Consider the following 19,436-nt stretch of genomic DNA (forward strand, 5'->3'; position numbering starts at 1 on the left):
TTTGATCCATATGCGATGTGATTTTCTCAGTCTACACAACATCTATGCTCTCTCTATAGAACAATAACATACATACTTATAAGGACATGATTGCATAACCAAATTAAACATCCAAAAGTGACTATACACATGATATTTGCACACACTAAAGTAAATAATTACATGCATAATAAACTAGGATAAACGATCATCTAATCATCATCTACTTCTTCTTGTCACACTTCCCACCACTGCTCTGCTGGTGGCTCGATCCCTTATCAATTACAGGAAGGAGGCACTTCCTTATGTCAATGATCCGCCTGTGCATCTCGTAGCATGTGTACATGTTCTTGGTCACGAACTTGAGGTGAGGTTCATGCAGTCTCCGCATACATGCGTCGTGCTAGGCTGCGGGGTTTTTCTTGGCATCATCCTTCATGTTCTCGTAGTAGGGGTCGATGATGGCTGAGGAGAGGTCAACCAGGGAGTCCTTGTCCTTCTTGCTACCCCAGACCTTGTAGTGGCCATGGATGTCGACAAGCTTCTTGCAGGCCAAGCCCAAAATCTTGAGAACTTTTACATCATTGATGGTGTCCATTGCAGCGGGCTTGTAGTCGGAGTTGTTGACAAACCTGGCAAAACACTCACAAGGTCTTGTGGACATACAGTAGTGGTAGACGAGGACGTGATGGCGCACGCACAACTGGGCAACAACAATCTTCTGGTCTTTTTTGGGATGACCACTGATATTTCTATGTAAATAGGTCATTTTGGAGCTAAGTAAGGTTATTATGTCATTTTCGAGGAAAATAAGCTAAGTTTAGGTCATTTTGGAGGTAACCAAGATTATTATGCCATTTTTGACCAAAGTATGCTAATTATGTCATTATTGAGCTATCCAAGGTAGTTATGCCATTTTTAGCTAATTAAAGCATATTTAGGCATTTTATAAGCTATCTAAGGTTATTATGTCATTTCAGAGCTAATTATGTCACGAATGAACTAGCTAAGATTAGTTTAGGTCGTTATTGAGCTATCCAAGGTAGTTATGCCATTTTTTTAACTAACTAAAGCATATTTAGTCATTTTATAGAGATATCTAAGGTTATTATGTCATTTTAGAGCTAATTATGTCATAAATAAACTATCCAAGGTAGTTATGCCATTTTTTAACTAACTAAGCATATTAAGTCATTTTGGAAGGGAAAAATGCTAGCATGAAGAATGAAATTGCATGAATCATGTAGCAAACCACATACCCAGTGATCCCCATACTCAAACAGGTTGGAGCTCCCTTGATGGTGTGGCACACCTTCCATTTGGTCACGCTTATCCTTGGCCCTATGGTGTTCGAATAGCCATTGGGGAGAGAACCACGCATCCACCAACGCCTCCCAACAGTCCATCTTATCCGCACACCATCTCGGGGGCACCTAAGTTAGTCAAGAGAAATTTCAGCGCTACGCCTATGAATCAAATCAAGAAAACTAAGTTCAAGGCCTTAAGAATAGGTAATTACCTGCATGTACTTCTCCTTACTCAGAAACTTGCCGCGACACTTCGTCTTGGCCCTCCTAATACCCTTCATGGCGTAGTAGTCTCGAACGGCCTGCACCCGAGTCTCGTGCCGTAAGTTCTGAAGTAGGCGCTTGCACTCGGCTTCGACAACCATAGACGCGGCTCCTGCTCTCCCTCTGAAACCCTATAAAAGGTCTGCAATCAAACAAGACAACACTGATTAGTACAATCACTAGGTATTGTTGATTTTTAATTCTGTAAAGGAGAAATTACCCAAAACCGATGGAACACAATGTTGGCCACCGTCTCGCACAAGACACCGGCAACCATCTCCTCCGGCGGGGCCGGGGCAACCAAGTATAGCTCCCAGCTCAGTGCTAGCTGTGGAACCTGACCCTCACCGGGCAACATGACCTACCCAGGGAAGTGCTACCGGCAAAGCACACCAAGGATCTGGTTGGGCCTGCAGACACTATGGGGTGTACCCAGCCCCTGCAGTATGACAAGTCCAACGCATTAGATATTAATTTGAAGAAACATGAAGGCAAAAGGTTAAAAAAGAGTAAATGCACTTACTTCAACCCATTAGGCGCAATCAACCACCTCTGGTTGGGGGTCGTCAGCACGGGCGGGAGCTTTGTACCGCCATGCTGGTAGACCTTCTTGCCCTTCTCAACCAGCTCATCGTCGATGTAGCTATCATCAGAAAATGTGTCCTCGCTACCATCAGTAGGGCCACTAGCCTCCAGAGTCTCATGGGAAGAAGACTCCGAGACCGGAGTCTTCTGGGACGAAGACTCTGGGACGGAATCACGTGGGGCGAAGGATCGGCGACACAAGTCTGGTGGGGTAAAGGATCGGCGACACAAGTCTGGTGGGGCGAAGGATCGGCGTCCCGAGTCTGGTGGGGCGAAGGATCGGCGACCGGAGGCTCATGGACCAGAGTCCGAGACGGGTCCACGTCAGATGGAGCAGTCCTGTGGTCGGGTGAATCAGCTGGGGGTGGCGGCGAGTAAGGCGTACCAGCCTTCCTACTTCTCCCGCTGCCACGTCCATCTCTAGCAGCCTTCTTCGTCCTCCCCCGACCTCTCCCAGCCGAAGAAGAAGCGCCCGCCGCTGCTATCTGCATACTATCTAGCGACGCTCTCCGGAGGGGCTGCGGTGGAATAATGGAACCACCCCTCCCAGTAGCGCTCGCCGGAGGCTCGGGGCGCTCTAGACCCTTGCCCACCATCCTGTCAACACCTGCAATGACAAAAAGTAAACAAAATTAGTACAACATAAAAAATTTGAATACCTGACATGAATAATATGTATATAATTTAAGTGTATCATCATCATGAACATAATAAAAAATTGAATACCTCACATTACTAATATTACTCTGAATCGTCTATATATGCTCCGGGATCATTAAATGCATCATCATCATTACTATCAGTGACGTGCTCATCATCAATAAATGCGTTAACATGTGGAACGCCTCCTTTATGTAATCGTTCAAGCATTGACAGGTCATCTGCAGCAGTAACTTCTTCTTGTTCTGGTTCTTCTTGTTCCGGCTCAGGGGTGAAGTCGGATTCACTATCGTTGTCTACTTCAATGTTCTAGGGTGGAGTAGAGCGGTTCTTGAAACGTTTTTTGGAAAGACTTGTTTCTTGGAAAAATTCTCCTGCGTCATCTTTGTCTTGGTTAATGTGAGGTTCATAATCCTCTTCATTGGGGGGAGGTGGTCTAACACGTGGCGGAACTTCATAAACGACATCCCAACCACTGAGATTTGGATCACTTTGACAGGCCCACGGTAGATAGAGAACTTGGTTCTGCCGCCTGTATGGGGCTGTCGCCTGACCAAACACACTGAACCCATCCGTGCTGATGGCGACTCGAGGATGCCTTGGATCTGCCTTTTTTTCTTATGTAATGCAACGAAGCGCTTCCACGCTTCACCATCCGATGTGTGCACCATCATCATATTCCCATTTGCATCTAGTTCTGTTCTTTTGCCCGTTTTGTGCCATGTCATCTGTCTGGCCGTCTCTTTGACCATGAAAATACATTGAAGTCTTGGTATTATTGGCATATACCGAAGAACATTAACGGGTATTTTGGTCTGCGTCTTCTCACCCATACCGTTGTCTACCACAACATACCTGGAAGACTTGCAAATGAGACAATAGTTCAAGTCCTCATACTGAAGCCTAAATAAGACACATCCTTTCTCACAGGCATGTATCTTCTCATAGGGCATCTTAAGAGCACGGAGGATTTTGTCTAACTGGTACAGGTTTGCAGGTAGCACATGGCCTTTGGGTAGAAATCGTCTGAATACTGTCATCATCGCGTCGTAGCATTCTCTGCCCAAGTTGAATTGAGCCTTCAAAGCCATTATTTGTGAGATGGCATCCAGCTGACAAAGCTAAGTGTGCTCGTGGAGTGGACGTTTTGAGTCCAACATTTCAGTGAAGGCCTTTGCAGATTCCTCCATCTCCTCGTCCGAGTCCCGAGCATCATCAAAGTCTTGCACCATATCTTCCATCCCAGTACCATGCTCGTCGGTGCGAGGACGAACCACCTCGGCTCTGGCACGTTGGGCAGACTCTCCATGAAATGTCTAGACCGTGTAACCAGGCGTAAAACTAAACTTCTGCAGGTCTTTACTCATTTCAAGCTCGTCCCTCTTATTATAGTTGTCACACCGGACACAGGGGCACCAGCTTAATTTCTGGCCATTTGCAAATGCGGCTCTAACAAACCCCTTGGTTTTTGTTAACCATTCCTCGGTCCACACTTTCTGTCTAGTGTAACCGGTGTACATCCACGCACAATCACTCATATCGACTTCCTATTGGACACACAAGAAATATATACATAATTAAGCAAACTATATCCATAAGTTAATGGAGTTTGTTAGTTTTATTACGTCCATGCAACCTACACGCTAATAGGTAAAGATAGGTCCTAATCCCACCCGAGTATGTGTAGATTGGGTTCGTTTTCCCATGCTTTGCTCCATATTCGACGCAAAATTTCGGTAGCACCTCCCCGCTGTTCTCCTGATACATGTCTCGGCAATAAGCAGAGAGGATGTGTACCCGGAGAACAACAGGGAGGCACTGACGAAATCTGCATCAGATCCGGAGCAGAGCATATGGGAAAACGAACCCAATCTACACATACTCGGGCTGTCCATGGATAACATTGGACAATTAGAAAGAATCATGATTATAAATATGAAAATACATGCATATTTATAGATGTAACCCTTTCGAATGGGAGACGCATAGTGGTTACGCATACTGATGATTGACACCTATAGCTAGCAAATTTCATCGGCACGAAGACCGGAACAGAGCAAATGAAGGGGAGAGGAGAAGATGTCATTTGTGCTCACCAACGAACGCAGGGGCGGAGCTCATCGAACACACGGGGAGGTCGTCAAACACCACACCCTCGCAGCGACGAACAACTACACATTTAAATCCACCCGATCAACACAAATATATATATATATATATATATGATGTTTTGCATAAAAAATCGAAAAATATATGACCTAACTCATAATTCACAAATATATGACCCCATCGGGGTCGGGGTGTGGTTTCAGGGTGTCGGGGTCGGGGTGTGGTGTCAGGGTGTGGTGTCAGGGTGTCGGGGTCGATCGGGGTGTCAGGGTGTCAGGGTCGGGGTGTGGTGTCAGGGTGTTGGGGTGTGGTGTCAGGGTGTCGGGTGTCGGGGTCGGGGTGTCGATGGTCAGGGTGTCAGGGTGTCGAGGTGTCGGGGTCGGGGTCGGGGTCGGGGTGTCGGTGGTTGGGGTCGGGGTCGGGGTGTCGGTGGTCGGGGTCTTAGGGTGTCGGGGTGTTGGTGGTCGGGGTCGGGGTGTGGTGTTAGGGTGTCGGGGTGTCGTGTCGGGGTCGGGGTGTCAGGGTGTTGGGGTCGAGGTCGGGGTCGGGGTGTGGTGTTAGGGTGTCGGGGTCGGGGTGTCTTTTTCTTCTTCTTTTTTCTCTTTTTTCCTTTTCTTCTTCTTCTTCTTATTCTTCTTCTTCTTCTTCCCTTTTTCCTCTTCTTCTTTTCTTCTTCTTCTTCTTCTTCTTCTTCTTCTTCTTCTTCCTCCTCCTCTTCTCATTTTTCCTCTTCTTCTTCTTTTCTTCTTCTTCTTTCCTCTTCTTCTACTTTTTTTTCATCTTTCTTCTTCCTCTTCTATTTATCTAAGCCTAAACCTAAACCTAAAGACTCAAAACTAAACCTAAACCTAGCATTAACCTAAAACGAAACAGGAAAAAATAGAACAAAAAACAGGAAAAAACAAAAGAAAAAAACTAACCTGCTTACTCCGGCGAGGTCGGGCGGTGGGGCGAGGCGGCACAGGGGCCGCGAGGAGGAGTCCGGCAGCGGGGCGGGGCGGCGTAGGGGCCGCGGGGAGGGGTCCGACACCTGGGTGGGCCGACGCAGGCCTCTCCGGCGACGGGGCGTGGCGGGGCGGCCGCCGCGGCCTGGTTCCTGTTGGCGTGAGGGGGAAGGGCTGGATGGTGGCGGGCCGGCGCAAGGGCCGCGGGGAGGGGTCCGACTCCGGGGCGGGCCAGCGCAGGCCTCTCCGGCGACGGGGCGCGGCGGAGCGGCCGCCGCGGCCTCACTCCTGTTGGCGGGGGGAGGGCTGGACGGCGGCGGGGGCTGGGTCCAGGGGGCAGGGCTGGCCGGCGGTGGCGACTGCGGTGGCGGCGATAGGAGGAGAGAGGCGGCCGCGCGGGAGGGAGAGAGAAAGAGAGAGGAGGAGGAGACAGCGCCACCCGTTAAGTGGGCCTTCTTTGTCGTCTGCTCGACGACAAAGAGGGTGACTGTCAGGGCTGGCCCACGTCTCCTCTTTGTCGTTCGCTAGCGGACGGCAAAGGAGGAACATTCTATCGGCCAGCAGTCGGCAAAGTAGTCACCTCTTTGCCATCCGCTAGCAGACGGCAAAGAAGCTGACCTAGCCATCGTCATGCCCTGTGGGGCCCACCTGGCTCTTTGTTGTCTGCCTTTTAGCGCTTTACCGTTGGCAAATGCCCTTTTTGCCATCAGCACTTTCTTTGTCATCTGCTTCCTCAAAGCGGACGGCAAAGAACCTCTTTGCCGTCAGCTGGCACACGGCAAAATACCACATTTCAGTAGTGCAATTCCATGATCCAATATCATCGCATAGCCTATACCATGCCAATGCTTTTCCCTTCAAAGATAAAGGGGAAACCTTTCTCATCACCTCATCTCCGGGTAAACCTGTAAGCTTAAACAATCCACAAATTTGTTCCACATATATTAAGTGCATATCAGGATGTTCAGTTCCATCTCCTGCATAAGGATTAGCTAGCAGTTGTTCCATCATACCAGAAGGAATTTCATATTCAATATTTTCAGTAGGTGCAGTAGGTTGAGGGGTATTTAATTGTGGTTCCTGACGAGGTGAAGATACCACGAACAAACCCCTCAAAGGATTGTTTTCCATAGCAACAAGTGACAATAAATTTCAGCACACTATATAGATATTTTCTTACCGAATTCCACTTACCAAAGGCGCTTCACTCCCCAGCAACGGAGCCAGAAAATAGTCTTGATGACCCACAAGTATAGGGGATCAATTGTAGCTCTTTTCAATAAGTAAGAGTGTCGAACCCAACGAGGAGTAGAAGGAAATGACAAGTAGTTTTCAGTAAGGTGATGTCTGCAAGTGCTGAAACTGTAAGTAGCGAGTAGGTTGATAGCAAGATAATTTGTAATGAGCAAGTAACGATAATAGTAACAAGTATGCAGCAAGGTAGCCCAATCCTTTTGAGGCAAAGGACAGGCCAAGACAGTCTCTTATAATAAGCAAAGCATTCTTGAGGGTACACGGGAATTTCATCTAGTTACCTTCATCATGTTGGTTTGATTTGTGTTCGCTACTTTGATAATTTGATATGTGGGTGGACCGGTGCTTAGGTGATATTCTTACTTGAACAAACATCCTACTTATGATTAACCCTCCTGCAAGCATCCGCAACTACGAGAAAAGTATTAAGAATAAATTCTAACTATAGCATTAAACTCTAGGGTCCAATCGGTCCCTTACGAAATAGTGCATAAACTGGTGTTTAAGTTTCTGTCGCTCTCGTAACCCACCATCTATTTACTACTCCACAATGAATTCCCTTAGGCACAAATATGGTGAAGTGTCATGTAGTCGACATTCACATGACACCACTAAGGGAATCACAACATACATACTATCAAAATATCGAACACATATCAAATTCACATGATTACTTGCAACATGATTTCTCTCGTGACCTCAAGAACAAAAGTAACTACTCACAAATAATAATCATGCTCAAGATCAGAGGGGTATTAAATAGCATATTGGATCTGAACATATAATCTTCCACCAAATAAACCATATAGTAATCAACTACAAGATGTAATCAACACTACTAGTCACCCCCTAGCAACAATCTATAGTTCCGGTAACAAGATTGCATACAAGAGATGAACTAGGGTTTGATATGAGATGGTGTTGATGAAGATGTTGATGGAGATTGCCCTCCCCAAGATGGGAGAGTTGTTGGTGATGATGATGACAATGATTTCCCCCTCCGGGAGGGAAGTTCCCCAGCAGAATCGCTCCGCTGGAGGGCAAAAGTGCTCTTGCCCAAGTTCTGCCTCGAGGCGGCGGCGCTTCGTCCCGAAAGTCCTCCTCTTTTTTTTATAGGTCAAAATTGAAGGAAATATGCCCTAGAGGCAATAATAAAGTTCTTATTTATTTCCTTATATCATGATAAATGTTTATTATTCATGCTAGAATTGTATTAACCGGAAACTTAGTACATGTGTGAATACATAGACAAACTAAGTGTCACTAGTATGCCTCTACTTGACTAGCTCATTAATCAAAGATGGTTAAGTTTCCTAGCCATGGACAAGAGTTGTCATTTGATTAACGGGATCACATCATTAGAGAATGATGTGATTGACTTGACCCATCCGTTAGCTTAGCACGATGATCATTTAGTTTGTTGCTATTGCTTTCTCCATAACTATACATGTTCCTATGACTATGAGATCATGCAACTCCCGAATACGGGAGGAACACTTTGTGTGCTACCAAACATCACAACGTAACTGGATGATTATAAAGGTGCTCTACAGGGGGTCTTCGATGGTGTTTGTTGAGTTGGCATGGATCAAGATTAGGATTTGTCACTCCGATTGTCGGACATGTATCTCTGGGCCCTCTTGGTACTGTACATCACAATAAGCCTTGCAAGAAATGTAGCTAATGAGTTAGTTATGGGATGTAGCATTACAGAACGAGTAAAGAGACTTGCCGGTAACGAGATTGAACTAGGTATTGAGATACCAACGATCGAATCTCGGGCAAGTAAAATACCGATGACAAAGGGAACAACGTATGCCGTTATGCGGTTTGACCGATAAAGATCTTCATAGAATATGTAGGAGCCAATATGAGCATCCAGGTTCCGCTATTGGTTATTGACCGGAGACATGTCTCGGTCATGTCTACATAGTTCTCGAACTCATAGGGTCTGCACGCTTAACGTTCGGTGATGATCGGTATTATGAGTTTATGTGTTCTGATGTACCGAAGGTAGTTCAGAGTCCCGGATTTAATCACGGACATGACGAGGAGTCTCGGAATGGTCGAGACGCAAAGATTGATACATTGGAAGCCTATATTTGGACATCAGAATGGTTTCGAGTGGTTCGGGCATTTTTTCGGAGTGTCGGGAGGTTACCAGAACCCCTGGGGAGTATATGGGCCTTATTGGGCCTTAGTGGAATAGAGGAGAGGGAAGGGATAAGAGGGAGGCGCGCCCCCAAGCCCAATCCGAATTGGGAGGGGGGCCGGCCCCCTTTCCTTCCTCCCTCTCTCCTCCTTCCTTTCTTCTCTCCTACTCCTACTTGGAAGGGGGGGGGATCCTACTCCCGGAGGGAGTAGGACTCCCCTAGGGCGCGCCATAGAGAGGGACGATCCTCCCCCTCCTCCACTCCTTTATATACGAGGGAGGGGGCAACCCATAGACACACAAGTTGATCATTGATCTTTAGCCGTGTGCGGTGCCCCCCTCCACCATAATCCACCTCGGTTATATCATAACGGTGCTTAGGCGAAACCCTGTTCCGGTAGCAACATCATCACCGTCATCACGCCATCGTGCGATCGTGAGTTCATGGGACATCACCGAGCTGAACGTGTGCAGATTGTGGAGGTGACATGCCTTCGGTACTAGATCGGTCGATCGTGAAGACGTACGACTACATCAACCACGTTGTCATAACGCTTCCGCTTACGGTCTACAAGGATATGTAGATGATACTCTCCCCTCTCATTGCTATGCATCACCATGATCTTGTGTGTGCATAGGAATTTTTTTGAAATTACTGCGTTCCCCAACAAAAATGACTTATATACCAGAAGATGGGCACCGGAGGTGGGCCGAGGAGGCCATAACCCACCAGGGCGCGCCAGGGGGGCCTGGCACGCCCAGGTGGGTTGTGCCCACCTGGTGGCCCCCCTCTGGTGTTTATTGGCTCCAATATTCCTCAAATAATTCATAAAAATTCTCCGTAAAGTTTTAGCTCATTTGGAGTTGTGCAGAATAGGTGGCCTGGCGTAGATTTTCTAGGTCCAGATTTCCAGCTGCCAGAATTCTCCCTCTTGGCGTGTTCCTTGTAAACTATGAGCGAAAAGGCATTAGAATTACTTCAAAAGGCATTATTATGGATAAAAATATTATGAATAACAGCAAGGAAACATGAAGCAAAATGGACGTATCAGTGCACCACAGCCTGGTCTAATTAACATGGATATTTACTTCCCCAACGTCATCAGCCAATTAAAGTCTGATCGAGGTTAGTGTCCTTTCAACTTTCTCTATATTGTCATATTACTTAGCAAAATCGGGGTATTTGTTCTGACTAATTGATCACTATTTAAGCAACCAATTGTGATTTCATTTTTCGACTCCGTTCCTAGGCAGTAACAAATTCTATTTACCAATTTATACACACTATATATTCTTCTGCCATGTTCTGAATAAATAATACCTTTCCACCTTTTAAGTAGAATATGTTGGATGCGTAGTGAACGATCTGTATGTTACTAAGCATACCAAATTTCACTGAAAGGACTTGAAGTATGTCATAAACTTTGTTGATAATCTGACAAAGATAGCACATCATATGAACGCTAGATTTTGAATGGGATTAATTATACCTATGGTGCACACATTGAACAAGACCAATTATGTGCACAAAACGCTGGTAAAAAGTCTTATTTTAATGTTGATGCTCATAAACTATATATATCTTGAACGATATGTTACAATTGGTTTTTATTCTACATTTCAACAGAAATTGTCCGCCGTAGCAGTTCCTGGATCGATTTCCCAGCGTGGTCCAATTACACTTGTGTCTGCTAATAACGTGTCTGCTAATAACGTCAAAGTGATTGCAAGGTACTGCATTTCCTGCAGAAATAAACCATTCAAATTAATAAGTTTTCGCTTGTCGTGGCAATGCATCCGTATTGAAAAATTGGATACACTATTTTACTCATGCTCTACCAAGGCATAGGAGGGCTCTTCCTTTTCATTGACGAGATGCCGAGTTGTCGTGATCAAGCTGCTTCCAGCGGATAGTTGTGGTTGTTGCCCCTCGGTCTCTTAAATGTGCTAGCTATTAATATGTTAAGTATGTAGATATGGACCATATGGTTGTTGGCCCTTAGCCTCTTAAAATGTGATAGTTGTTACTATGTTAAGTATGTAGATATGGACCATATGGTTTGTCAAAATCGTGTTACGAAGATCCTCCTTTTGTCGAATAGTGTAACCACTATATATGTGTTACTCAAATGTTGTTACCCAAGTTCTTAAATTTTCATGGAAAGTATTAGTATCGTACACAGTTCATTGAGTTTAAGTGCGTGCCCGATGTCCATAAGGCATTTGCATATTAACTGTCCATATTGCAAATTCACACACATGTTAACATAAGGAAACGTATGTGTAACTTACTAATCATCGCACATGAGTCCTAGCCACCGCAAGCAACTAGTTTGCATTTTTTAAATTTTTTTATACACACAGAATCACACACGAACTAACTGTATTAACCGTCCGTGTTGTAATTTCTCATCGCAAACAGCTCACCCGAGTCGGCTGTTTGCCAAGTATCACACACATCTTGTTTACACGACTCATTTGTGTTCTTATGGCTCATCGCAAAGAGTATCAATGTAAACTGTATGCCGCATATCACACCATCTTATTAAGTTGAACAGTTTCTGTTGTGTTCTCTAATTGAAAATAATTCGTCCGAGTGAGCTGTATGTCGTATATCACACACGATCTAGTTAACCGTTTATGTTGCACTCCCTAATAGAAAACAGTTCATCGGAGCGAACTGTATGCCGTATATCTCACACACATTGATATGACTGTCTATTTCTGTTATTCTGTCTCATCGTAAACAGTTCGAATGGATTAACCGTGTGCCCTGCATCACACACGCAACTAAAATCTGAACCGTGTTTGATGGCTCTGCCATTACAAATGTTTTACACCTTTTTGACGAGTTTTTTACACCATCGTTTGCGATTAATCCATCGCACATAGTTTCGTCAAAGGGTCTCTGATCGTAGTGTCGCGTTAGCAGCATCCTTGAATAGTGTAAGGTCCTAAGGGAACTACTCACGCATGGTCATGGAGGCAGCAATGTTGATGTAGAGGCCTCCCGTTGTGGATTCTCCCTCTGGCGGAGTGCAGGAACATGCTTCTAGATTGGATCCCCTCGAAATAGAAATTTGTGGCAGCGGAAAAATTCAAAGAAAAATCTTGCAAGGGTTTCATAAAATATGGGAGTTATGGGCGAAAGAATGGACATAAGGCGGTGTTCATGGGGCTTACATGACCTGGTAGCCCGGCCTAGGCCCTGGCCGCACCCCATGTCCGCGTGGAGGCCCTGTGTGTCCCCTCGTCTCCTTCCGGTGCTTTCTAGAGCCTTCATGATATGGAAAACCCCGTATTAAATCCTTAGAATTTTTTACCTTCATATATATCGATTTTCTATAAAATAAAAAATATGCAGAAACCAACAACTAACATGAGGCACTAGATTAATAGGTTAGTTCAGAAATAATATAAAATGCTATAAAAAGTATACAAAAGTGATATCATAATAGCTTGGAACAATAAAAAATAATAGATACATTTGTGACGTATCAATGTCTTTTCCAGTAGTTTCCTGGTTTTGTTTGGGCATGTCCCGTGCATCTAGGTCCTATTTCTAGTTAGTGCGAGCCCCAATTCCAGGTCTCCTTTGGTTTGGAGGAATTTCATAGGAATTCTAGAGGATAGGATTCTTATACAATTTTTCCTTTAGATCCCTTTGGTTCATAGGAATGGATTCCTATTCCTACATAGGATTGATTCTCATCCTTCACATTTCATAGGAAAATAAAAATGAGCCTAGACTCAATGGAAAAATTGCTTTGGTGTCAACCAAATGACATCTCGTTTTCCAAAAACACACACACACACACACACAAAAACAGAGGTAGTACCTCCCACGCAAAAATGAAGAACCACAAGGACCTACACGGAAAGGGGATGCACTGCCAACCGCCAAGTGGCAACCGCAACAACTTTGGACTGTACCCCCGCAAAAGAAATTCTCGGGGAATAATCCAAGCCAAAGGAAGCGAATAGAATAGGAAACGCACAGCAGACAAGATAGCAAAGAAAGAAAGAAAAAAAGGTTCGGAAAAGGGGAAGTTGGCACTGAGAGAAATCCTACCCCGAGCGGAGAGAGCGGAGGGCGACCGGAGGACTGCTCGCTCGCTCGCTCGTCGGTGGTGGTTCCGCCCTCTCTCCCTCCCTTGTCCGCGCTGCCCAGGTCGAGCTCCTCTTCCTCCTCCCTCCTTCTCCCCTCTCGAGCATGGATGCTGTCTCTAGGTTTCTTGCTGCTTGGCGTGTGCAGGATTTGGTAGGACCTTTCTTGGAGCCAGTTCGATTCTTGCTGCGGCTCCGGCTACGTCGATTGGCATGCTTATTATTCTCGAAATTGCGTCGTCCCATGACCCAATCCGTGTACTCGGCTCGCATTCCGGCCGAGATTTTTTGGTGCCTTGGGGTTGGGTTGCTGTGGAATTCAACTCCTCCCCTGCTAGGGTTCCTCCCGTGGGATTATACGCTCACATTCTGCGCAGTGAGAGCCTACAGTAGAGTTCCTTCTGTAGGATTTTGCTCGCATTCTGCAGGAGATTTCTTCACGGGAGTCCCCCGGGTTTGGATTTTTTGTGTCTAGTTCATAAGTTTTACAGTAACTCTTGGTGTCGGCCGCAATTTTATCCTCCTTTTTTCCTGTTCGTCGTGTCGGCTGCTAATTCGTGTACACTTTCTGCCGTTCTACTTGCTTGCGTACTGCCATGGTGCGGATATTCAGCAAAGTTACTTTCCTCTGCGAGAATCTGCGAGGATTGTTACTGAAGCTGTTCTTGCTGTACAGATTTCCCTTCATCTTTTGTTATGTTCAGGGGGGGATATGTGCAGCGATTAAAAAGTGTCAATGTGCATTTACATTACTACTAGATGCCCCTGTTTGCTGGATGACAGATCAGTTTGTTTGTTAGTTTAGCTGTAATAACCAACTAATTTTGACAAGTCAGTGTTGTTGTTACTTCCTCAACTTTTTTTCTTCCATAGTGACATTTCAACACTAGTGTTGCCTTAAGTTGCTCTAATTATTCGTATGGGTGATGTACTTTCTCCACAACTGTCGCTGTATTGCTCAATTAGGTGGGACTTATCATTTGACAATGATGTTATGATGTGCAGGTGTTAGCTGATCACTACTTCACTAGGAGCGAAAAGGAGCTACCATGGGTATTTCATCCAAGTGGATCAAATCACTTGTTGGGATAAAAAAGCATGGAAAAGCTCAAAATGGCGAAAGCAGCAGAGAAGTAAGTCAAAGGGTATTCACAATTTTCTTTCGAGCCAGCTTCCCCCCTTTCCATTACTCGACCTCAATCATCCTCGATCTCGAAGGATGAACTACATGACAAAAACATACTAGCACTTGATCCCAACTTCTTATAAATTGACAACCACAGCTAGGTAAATCACCAACTCCTGCAAAAGACATCAAAGCAAAGCGGCAGCCTCATTATCCAGCATCCCAGTAAGAAAATGGGGGTATTCGTTATGGTTGGATATTGTGATAGTGAATGGTTTGGGTCTATTTGCTCATGTTGTTTCCTGCTTGTCCTTTTGTGAGCATTAAAAAATATATTTCATTTGGATTTTTCTTGTCCTGTCCAAACATGTGGAATCTTCAAGAATGATGGAAAATAGATGGTTTACCAAAACTCACTGAAAATGGGGGTATTCGTTATGGTTGGATATTGTGATAGTGAATGGTTTGGGTCTATTTGCTCATGTTATACTTTGCTCATGTTGTTTCCTGCTTGTCCTTCTGTGAGCATTAAAAAATATATTCCATTTGGATTTGTCTTGTCCTGTCCAAACATGAGGAATCTTCAAGAATGATGGAAAAGTAGATGGTTTACCAAAACTCACTGAAAGTGGTGTTATTGTTGACATGTCTTTATCATCTGATGTCCTTTAAGGCCTAAAGGGCTATTCCTCCACTATTCCTTTTCATTGTCAGAACTCAGAAGTGTCATATGCAGGAGAAATTTGAAACAAGTAGATTACAGCATTGCTTAGAAGTTATGCATTGTGTAACTAATGTTAGCACTCATTGTTGTGCAAAGACGTTGCTGAAGTCCTTTTGTTGTCAGTTGCTGCTGTCAAGGACCATAATGCTTCCGTCGTCCTCACATCCACCATTTGGTGGACAACTGAAATGTTAACGCATGGTACAACAAGCTCTGGGCCAACCAACTAATAAGTTCCATAATATAATTTAAATCTGACTGCTCTAGTTTGTGTCCTTTTCTAGTTCATGAGTATTGTTAACCTCAATTCACTGCCGCTGATTTTTTTTCCCTTTCTAGTAAAGTTTTGATGGAAGCCTTTCAGTTTACTTTGATTGTAAACTGACTGTATAGGTGCAATGCCACATCTAAGCATGCGGTGCTTATTAACAGCATTGCATTACCATCTACTTTCACGCCATCCTCCTAACTTTGGTTATTGTCTTTAAATTATGGAAATATTGCTTCAAGACTATGCTTTGTATATTGTAGAGGAGCTCTGCTGCTCAGCTGCTACACAAACGGAAACATTCTGTGGATACTGAAGGCTCCCTTGCAGTTGCAGAACACACAGTGCAAATTGAACCATTGGCTAGTGACACCAATACACAGACAATTTCATCTGAGACTGAACTAAATACAAAGGAGCATCAGGCTGCAACAGTTATTCAATCAGCCTTTCGAGCATTCTTGGTATTATATTCTCTCTTTGATTACCATGTTATTACTGATGATTTAAAAAAAATCAAGCAAAATATTGCATTTTGTAACGTGGATAAATCTACTGTCCCAACTCAGGATTCTGCTTTATGCCTCCAACATGGAAAATGCCACAAAATGTTGAGTGCTAATTTAAAAATCACAATGGATGAAAATAAAGGGAAAATGGGATTCATGTGAACTCTATACCTTTTGTTATGTATGATGAAGTCCTGGTATATTCTTCTTAAAGAAGACCAAAACTACTACTGGGTGCTGGTCAATCATGTAATGCCACAACTCACTGGATACACCTAAGAAGTTCTTGGATTTTACTGTGGTCTTGAACTGAAATTATCCAGATGTACTGTTATTTGCTAGGTGTAAATGATTGTTGTTTACTGACCCGCCTATGGGGCATATCTAGTTGGAGCAACTATTATTAGAATAGGAAACTAGAACTGCTGCAGATTCATGAAGTGGTCATCAGAAATTCTTCTAAGGATAGTGAGGACAAAGAACCAATTGCCAACTCGTAATCCCTGTGTGGGAGAAAGAAACTGATGAGTATAGTTTAAAATTGAATTAAAGGACAGATATTGTCCATTAGAAACTCATCATTTGGGGCTTTGCCTTTTCCATTAGGGACTAAACTTTGTAGTTGCTTGATCACTCCTGTCCCTATACTCACTATATTTTGATTATTTTCTGATGATCCAGGCCTAAGTGCCCAACGCCTACACTAGTAACTCGTAATGCATGTTATAAGGGCTGGACCAATCAGATATAAAACCTAAGTGAAAAATATGCAAAATAAGCAGTAACTTGAAAACAATTTTTGCTAATATTTCTCAATTCTAGGCAGTCTTTTGATGATATGTGGTGTGAAGCACTTTGATTTTCTGCTTGCACTATCAGGCTAGGCGAGCTTTACGGGCATTAAAAGGATTAGTTAGACTCCAGGCCCTCGTTAGGGGCCATGCTGTACGAAAGCAAGCAGCAGAAACACTTCAGTGTATGCAATCACTAGTAAAGGCTCAAGCTCGTGTCAGAGCAAGACAGGTTCGTATTGGTTTGGAAGGTCAGGTACCCCAGAAGAAGGCTCCTGAACAAAATGCTCAGGAGGATCAAGCTCGAGAAATTGAGGTATGAAACTGCCCAGAAGTCGGTGGTGTGATGTAGGCTATTCAATTCATGATTTCCTTACAGTATATATGCAAATGCAAGCCGGCAGCTTTATATAGCTCTGTTCGCTGGATTTCTGTTAATATACCTAGCAGAGTTATTTGCCAAGATTTGTATATTATTGGAGTTGTCAAATAATCTGTTCGCTTTTCTTGTTCTTTACAATCTTCCATACAGCAAAGTATATTAAGTTTTGTAGTTCGGGAAATTGAGAAGCTTTAGCTGTGACTGAAAATACAATCACAACAAAACTTTGTTTACAGTTACGCCATCAAGATGTAGAGTTAGAATATCCAGATCACAAATGCAACAATTCAAGTTTTCCTGTGGGAAAACTGTTCAGGTTTCTCTGTAGAGCTCACTAATAACAGAAAGTACGAACTGTCCATCAGCTGGCATAAAAGACTGAAATCTCTGTTTTTATTCACATATTTGCTTTTGAGAATTGTTACTGAACTATGGGATGCAGGAACGCTGGTGTGGTGGTATTGGCTCGGCGGAAGATATGCAAGCTAAAGCATTGAAAAAGCAAGAAGCTGCCGCTAAGCGGGAAAGAGCAATGGCATATGCTTTAACACACCAGGTAACTTGAAGTGATGACATTCTACCATAAATGTATGAGCAACCGTAGAAGCCCTGGTGCTCAAGTGGTCCAGCTGCTGGCTGGGTTTTAGGGAACTTCGTTTTTTTTTTTCAGTAAAGTAGAAGAACAAAAACAAATGATGTAATAATAAGTTGGCAATGCAGGCTGCTAATTGTGCTTTCCTTTTGCAGCGGCAAGCAGGTTCCAGGAAACAGAAAGCTGCAGATGTCCAAGGGCCAGAGGCGGATGAGAACCAGTGGGGGCGGAACTGGGTGGAGAGGTGGGTGGCTGTACGTCCGTGGGAGAACAGGTTACTGGACAGCAATGCCAAAGAGAATGTACCAATTGGCGACGATAAGGAGGCTGAGGAAAATGGGGACAGGGATGTAAACAAGCCAAAAGGAAAAGTTGCAGTTTCTGGCATTCAGTCAAATGGTTCAAGCGGGACGAAAGATGCAAAACACAAGAAGTCACATTCTGATGCAAGTGGTTCTTCATCAGGGCAATCTGCGGCTGCGCCACCCGCTGCTTCTTTGGGATCATCTAAGCTGAAACCGAAGCCATCGGGTCAAACCTCTGAGGAAGTCAGCCCTCAACCTACCGATCCGGCTACGCGGTCCACAAGTAATCCGAAAGAAAGGCCAGCAGCACAAGTCAATGCACCAACGAAGAAGCGGCTATCCCTTCCTAGCAACGGTAAATATCTGCATTCTTTTGCCAGTTTAACCTCCCGAGTCGCCAACGCTGTTACTTCAGATATTTAAGCTATCCAAAACTGTATCTGTCACAAGCTATGTGTCTTTTCAAGAGCTCATTTGTCACTAGCTAAGCATTTCAGTTGTAGTTGGCATGCGTTTTGCAAAGTATTAACAGCTCATGCCGCAGCAGTATCTGATGTCCATTTGCTACTTAGCTAAGCATTTCAGCTGTACTAGTTCACATTCATTTGAGCTAAAGTATCAACAGTTGATGCTGCTGCAGTTTCTGACGTCCATTGCATGTATTATATGTAGGAACTGCCGGTGGCGGAGCAAGAAAAGGCCAGGCCAACAGCAGCGAGAAAGCTCGGCCCGTCGGTTCCAAGAACAAGGCGAAAGGAGCGTCCAAGTCTGAACCGAAGCAGCGTCGGAGCCCTGGCAGCGCAACCGCGAAGCGGGCCCAGGCACAGGCCTGACCAATCAATCCACTCCCTCCCATTTCATCCAGAAACTTAGTCGTCATGGCAATGCCCATCTGTCACGTACATAAAAACCAAGAAATAAACAACCCTGCATCTAGATCGCCGCCACGCTCCCTGCATTTCCTCATGCTTCCGTCAGCTACCATTCTGTGTGTATGCTTTCTTCTTCAAGCCACTGTTCCGAAAGAACCGAAGAGGCAAGCACCATGTTATCTGCAAGTTGTGTCTGTCCATCCTTCAGTGTAAGAAAAACCATGCTTTAATGTTGCAACATGGCATGTTCTGCAGCATCAGTGGTGGTGGTTGGGTCCATGCATATCCTTCGTATCCCTCATGTATATTGCTCACTGCTTTCTTCATGGAAAGGCCGCCCAGATTCTTCTGGAGGATTTGTATAAGTCGCAACGTGTCCCATCTTGCATGCCTGACCATTTTTGCATGATGAAAGTGGTGGCTTTTGCAAAGCCAAAGCAGGATGGTGTGAGTATGATGATGGGTCTCCAGGTGCAATCATGCATGCAGTGGTTGGTTCCAATGCA

The 19,436-nt window shown here is 44.6% G+C and overlaps 1 protein-coding gene across 2 annotated transcripts; it reads left to right on the plus strand.

Moving 5' to 3' along the window:
* Window positions 1-13,214: 13,214 nt before the first annotated feature.
* LOC123102092 (protein IQ-DOMAIN 5) lies at window positions 13,215-19,213 on the plus strand. 2 transcript variants are annotated; one of them, XM_044523374.1, is made up of 7 exons: window positions 13,215-13,425; window positions 14,367-14,506; window positions 15,743-15,943; window positions 16,868-17,095; window positions 17,604-17,717; window positions 17,909-18,413; window positions 18,731-19,213. In XM_044523374.1, exons 2-7 carry the CDS (start codon window positions 14,411-14,413, stop codon window positions 18,889-18,891), a joined length of 1,305 nt encoding a protein of 434 aa, XP_044379309.1. In that variant the 5' UTR covers window positions 13,215-13,425; window positions 14,367-14,410; the 3' UTR covers window positions 18,892-19,213. The 2 variants fall into 2 exon arrangements, with proteins under 2 accessions (XP_044379309.1, XP_044379310.1); XM_044523375.1 differs by having other exon boundaries at window positions 14,367-14,494.
* The last annotated feature ends 223 nt before the right edge of the window (window positions 19,214-19,436 follow it).

This window comes from Triticum aestivum, chromosome 5A, assembly GCF_018294505.1.
Source record: "Triticum aestivum cultivar Chinese Spring chromosome 5A, IWGSC CS RefSeq v2.1, whole genome shotgun sequence".
Taxonomy (NCBI): domain Eukaryota; kingdom Viridiplantae; phylum Streptophyta; class Magnoliopsida; order Poales; family Poaceae; genus Triticum; species Triticum aestivum.

Bases quoted from the DNA above. Each gene is read 5' to 3' on its own strand.
- LOC123102092 (XM_044523374.1), top strand. From the start codon at position 14,411: ATGGGTATTTCATCCAAGTGGATCAAATCACTTGTTGGGATAAAAAAG. The intron at 15,944-16,867 runs GTATTATATTCT...TTGCACTATCAG, and splicing joins CAGCCTTTCGAGCATTCTTG to GCTAGGCGAGCTTTACGGGC. The intron at 17,096-17,603 runs GTATGAAACTGC...TATGGGATGCAG, and splicing joins ATCAAGCTCGAGAAATTGAG to GAACGCTGGTGTGGTGGTAT.